General features: G+C 34.6%; 1 protein-coding gene across 1 annotated transcript in view; it reads right to left on the bottom strand.

The window, feature by feature from the left end:
* Nucleotides 1–5,350, bottom strand: part of LOC106868414 (E3 ubiquitin-protein ligase TRIM9) — a 68,926-nt gene that overhangs the window by 12,379 nt on the left and 51,197 nt on the right. The window contains exons 3-5 of the mRNA XM_014913658.2: nt 3,010–3,243; nt 416–572; nt 24–163 (exon numbers count right to left, since the gene is read on the bottom strand). Coding sequence (XP_014769144.1) covers nt 24–163; nt 416–572; nt 3,010–3,243 — 531 coding nt within the window. The remainder of the gene's footprint in view (nt 1–23; nt 164–415; nt 573–3,009; nt 3,244–5,350) is intronic.

Raw genomic sequence — 5,350 nt, 5'->3', positions numbered from 1 at the left:
AAATAGAAAGAATATTTACTAACCCTAAAATCTCCACTGTTGCCATCATCAAGTTCCAAAGTAAAAGTTTCAACAATACCACTTGGGTGAGGCTGCCATGCTATGGTGACACTGTTATTCTCAGCACTACAATCTTCAGGAATTATCACAGGCTGGCCAGGAGCTGCAAGAAACAAGAGGAACATTGTTCATTTATTTAACCACCACTCATTTCCAATATTCTTCAAAAACATGTCTAGCCATGGGAAAATATTTCCACGCTTGAAAACAGGTGAGAGTCAGCGACATGAAAGCCAGCTGGCCATAGAAAATCTGCTTCAATAAACTCTGACCCATGCAAGTGTGGAAAAGGGGACATTAAAACAATGATGATAGCACCTCAACACTATATTGAAAGAACAAGTAAACCCCTTACCTTTCATTTCATAAAAGTCCATATTCTCTATTGATTGTAAGATGTGTTCGTTGTCAAACCCTAATTCAAATTTTGGTGAAACTCGAGCTGTTAATTCAATTTCTCTGTTGAAATTTTCATCAGCTGTGGAAACGCGATTTATCAAAGCATTGGAAATCTGAAAGAGAAACGACCTCAGTGAAACAGAATATAAAATAAACAACCATTATTATCTGGAAAAAAGAGAAAAAGTCAACCAAGGAATTAAAATGAAAAAGTAAAGCAATCATAAATTCATATCCAGTTCTATGGTGGTGTACTATTGAAGTAATGTCATAAATTGATATACAAAAGGTGTCATAGCACAAGCATTTACATTACATTTTCTATTAGGAATTTAGGAATTTTCTATGAATTATGGTAACACATTTTTCAGTATTTGAAATTTGTTTTTGTCTGAAACACATAAAAAATACTTGTTCCCAAACAACCTTGTTGCTTAGATAATTTTTGAATAATTTGTAAGATAAAAGTAAAGTTTGATATAGACATATAATAATGCTGGTACCACAGCATGATCACAGACCTTGAGTTGTAACTAGTAAAAGTGAACATACATTAATGACTCAGATGCTAACTTAAAGAATGCCATAGTGCTGAAATATGCAGATGACATCAAGCTGTATCTTGAGATAAAAAAGGCAGATCCTGAACACTATAGATCTTTCCTGCAATCAGACCTAGACACAATGCAACAATGGATCATGGACTGGCAACTCAAGCTGGCTGTGGACAGGTGTACTACCATGCATTTTGGGAGGAAAAACCCAACGTCCACATACTCTCTCCACAACACTAATATCAAGAAGTCTTCTTTGAACATGACCTGGGCATTACTGTCAGTAGCAATTTGCACTGGACAAACTCAGCAAGACCTTTGTCAGTCGCTCTCCAGCTATTTATTTAAGGCTGTATATGGTTATGGTGTGGCCACACTTGGAATTTGCATCACCAGTCTGGGACCCCTATCTTGCTCAGGACATTGACCTCCTGGAAGCTATTTTGAGACATGCAACCAAGTGAATACCCTCCATCGGGCATCTACCATACTATGAACGCCATGCTTCCCTGGCTATAGATACATTGAAGCTCCAACGTTTGGCAACTGACTTAGTAAACACCCACAAAATTATTAACCATCATATCAACAACTACCTTGAGCACCTTTTTAAGCTCCATGTATCTATCACATGTGGGCATGCCTACTAAGTCAGAAAACAGCACAACTCCTGTGACTTTTGGAAACATTTTTTCACACTCAGAGTTGCTGAAGCATGGAACAAACTACTTGCATCAGTTGTTAGTTGCCGAGACATTGCATCCTTTAAAAACTCCATACTTCTTGAAATTCACCAACACTATACCTGATAACCCCCACTCCATATGCATGCACACATGTATATCATGACTCATACACTATTCACATTCCTGACTTTTGTACATACTTCTATGTGCTGTACATGCACCTTTAATGAGTTGTAGTGCACCTGAGCACTATACACAATAATTTCATTATTATTATTATTATTATTATTATATCTAGTGAAACTACTGAAGTAATTAATTTCAGGTAGAAGGGGAGATAATTCAGTGTCATATTCTGATCTATTCTAATCCTGTTCTCCAGTCTTGCGTCTCCACTTTTCTATTTTAAATACTATTTTAACACTGCTATTAATTATAACAGTTCTGTGAGAAGTGATTTAGTGAAAGAGATTATATGAAGTTGTAGCCCAAATCATTTAATCTCCATCATTAAAATGAGAATCACATAAAGCCATCATCTCTAATGAAGTTTGACTTACATCAAAAGATGAAACATGTCTTCATATCTTGGGTGCTCAGTTTGTGGTCTGCCTTAAAATATTTGATCAGTTGTTTCTATGATGTAGGTGTGTTCAATAAGAATTACCTATCAGCATCATCATCATCATTTAACATCTACTTTTCTATGTTTGCATGGGTTACACAGAATTTGTTAATCCTTTAGCATTCAGATTATTCTGTCAAATGTAAATCTTATTAATTCATATTGTTTTGAACTAATCAAGCATCATCTTGTTGCTTCAAGATTTTGATGATGTGATTGTTTATTTTTAGAATGACATTATAAGGTAGATGGAAGAGGCCAGATCTGGCCAGTTTAAACATAAAATGTGTAGAATAATTTGGCTGGATATGGCTGGTTTAAATGCTAAAAGTTGAGGCGGATTTTCTACAGTCAGACGCCCTTCTCACCATTGACCCTCATCTATTTCCAGGCAAGGCAACATTTCGCTATAGTTAGTCATATTTTTCTTATAAGACTGCTTATATGATGATGATGATACTCATTTAAAACTATCATGTGATGTCAACACAAAGGTGTGCCACACACACACACACACATACACACACAAACATGTATATGATGGGCTTCTTTCAATTTCCATTTACAAAATTCACTCACAAAGCTTTGGGGCTATAGTGAAATCTGAACTCAGATTGCTGGATTCAGAGTCCAGAGTTATAACCAAAAAATACTTCAAACAATTTTCATTAAAACATAGAATTACCTGTAAAAAAGAGAAGGCATCACTTTCTTTTAAGACTTCAATACCAAACTGAAGTAGTCCAGTGGTACGTTGTAGAAGGCTGGTACAATGGGAAACTTGTTCTTTCAGTGTCAAAATTTTCATTTCTTTTTCATTATTTAGAGTATCTAACAAATATTGCCGACGGGCTCTGATTGACTCTATTAATTCATCACACTTTTCAATCACATTTTTTTGAAATTCAGTACAGTTACACTGAAAAATAAAGGAAAAAGATGAATGTCAACAACTTTTAATAGGTAGCGAATCAGGAGTTATATTTATTAAAATGACTATCCTTCTAGAGATAACCACCACCACCACAACCACTGCATCATCACTGCTGCTGTCACTACCACCACCTATGCTGGCATAGGTTGGATGGTTTGACAAGACATGACAAGCTGGAGAGCTGCAACAGGCTTCAAATGTCTGTTTTGGTATGATTTCTACAGCAGGATGACCTTCATAACACCAACCAATTTACAGTGTACTGAGTGCGTTTTATGTGGCACCAGGACAGGTGCTTGCTTTATACATGGCATCAGCCTTTTTAAATCAAAAAATGAAAATTTTTAAAATTAATGTTTGCCATAATGTATGTTGTGTCATAACTCAGAATTCATTGATGACGGGACAATATTTTACAAATAAAATTTTGTTGGTGAGGTAACTGGAATAATATTTCAATAACTGAGAAATTGGGAGTATAATTTCTAACCAAAATGCTTCTGTTTGTAAGTAAAGCTATGCAGTAGAAATGTAAGATAGCAGTTTGTTGGGTAAAGTGTTGGTTTCTAATCTGTACTTAACATTGACATTAGCACTGAACATCAGAGGTTACAGGGTGAATATGAAAAAAAAAAACAACTTAGTTGTGGAATGTTGGGTTAGGGTCACATAAGGTTAAGGTGAAAACCATTGAAATAAAACTATGATAGCAAAACTGTTAACCATACACATATGTAGATGTCATTATATATTTTGTTAAAATTGCATCAAAGAGATATGGTTTTCTCTTCAAAACCATGAATTAATTATTTAGCTCTCAATGGTTGATAACATACAAGAAACAAATAAATATCATTAGAGTACACTATATGATAGCATATGAGCCAATGTCAGAGCATCTATAGTCAATTGGCTTTCTAGACATGGCAACAAAATATATCAGTTCTGAACTTTTCTCTGAAATTGGTTTCAAATTTTGGCACCAGGCTAGCAATTTCAGAGGCAGGAATAAGTTGATCACATCAACTCCAGCACTCAACTGGTACTTATTTTATCGACCCCAAGAGGATGAAAGACAAAGTCAACCTCAGAGGAATTTGAACTCAGAATGCAAAGATGGATGAAATGCTGCTTGGCATTTTACCTGGCCTGCTAACAATTCTGCCAGTTTACCATCTTACTTTTCTCTGATATTAAAATAAGGATATAGATTAGGGGTTGTTGAAACCACACCATTGTAGTTATATTATAACAGAATAATATTATAGACAGACTGACTTTAATTTCATTTCCTTGGTAACGTTGTTTAACCCTTTAGCCTTCAAATTACTGCGCTGTGTCAAATATAATACTTATTTGTTCACATTGCTTTAAATTAATCATGTGTTGTCTCACAGCTTCAAGATTTTAATTACGTGATTTTTTTATTGTTAGAATCACATTGTAGAGTAGTTGTGAGAGGCCAGATCTGGCTGGTTTGAACAAAAAAAAAAAAAACAACAAAAAAACAGGTAGAATATTTGGCCCTGATATAGGTTAAATGCTAAAGGGTTGTTAAAGCATTTGCTACAGGTCTGAGACATTTTGGTGCTGCCTATTTCATGTTACTGATTCAACACTTATTTGAAACATTTTACTATTTCTCTTTCTCTCTCTCTCTCTCTCTCTCTGTCTTCTCTGTTTATGTGTGTGAACATCTAGTTATGCTTGTGTGTATGTAATATCCCTCTTTCTCTCTCTCTCTCTCTCTCTTTCTTAGTATCTGTATAGTTCTGTATATCTGTATACAGTATGTTATTCTTTCAATACATGCTCAATAATTTTAATAACAGTCACAATGTAAAGATGAAGAAAAGTGAATCAATATCTTTCTCAGGGACAATTTGTTTGTAGCTTCCTCTAGAACATGTCCTAGTATTTGTAAAAATATAAATACTACATTTAACAACTCTCAAGGTAGAAGAGGTGACAAATAACAAAGAAGATAGTTTTCAAAGGTATTCCCTCTTTTCAGTACTACTAATCAATTGACTTTACACTATCTCAAGAAACAAACACTTCAGAAAAATACAACTTCAAAAAAAAAAAAAAA

The sequence above is a fragment of the Octopus bimaculoides genome, chromosome 11 (assembly GCF_001194135.2).
Source record: "Octopus bimaculoides isolate UCB-OBI-ISO-001 chromosome 11, ASM119413v2, whole genome shotgun sequence".
In the NCBI taxonomy this organism is placed as follows: Eukaryota; Metazoa; Mollusca; class Cephalopoda; order Octopoda; family Octopodidae; genus Octopus; species Octopus bimaculoides.
This window is presented reverse-complemented; position numbering and strand designations above follow the sequence as displayed.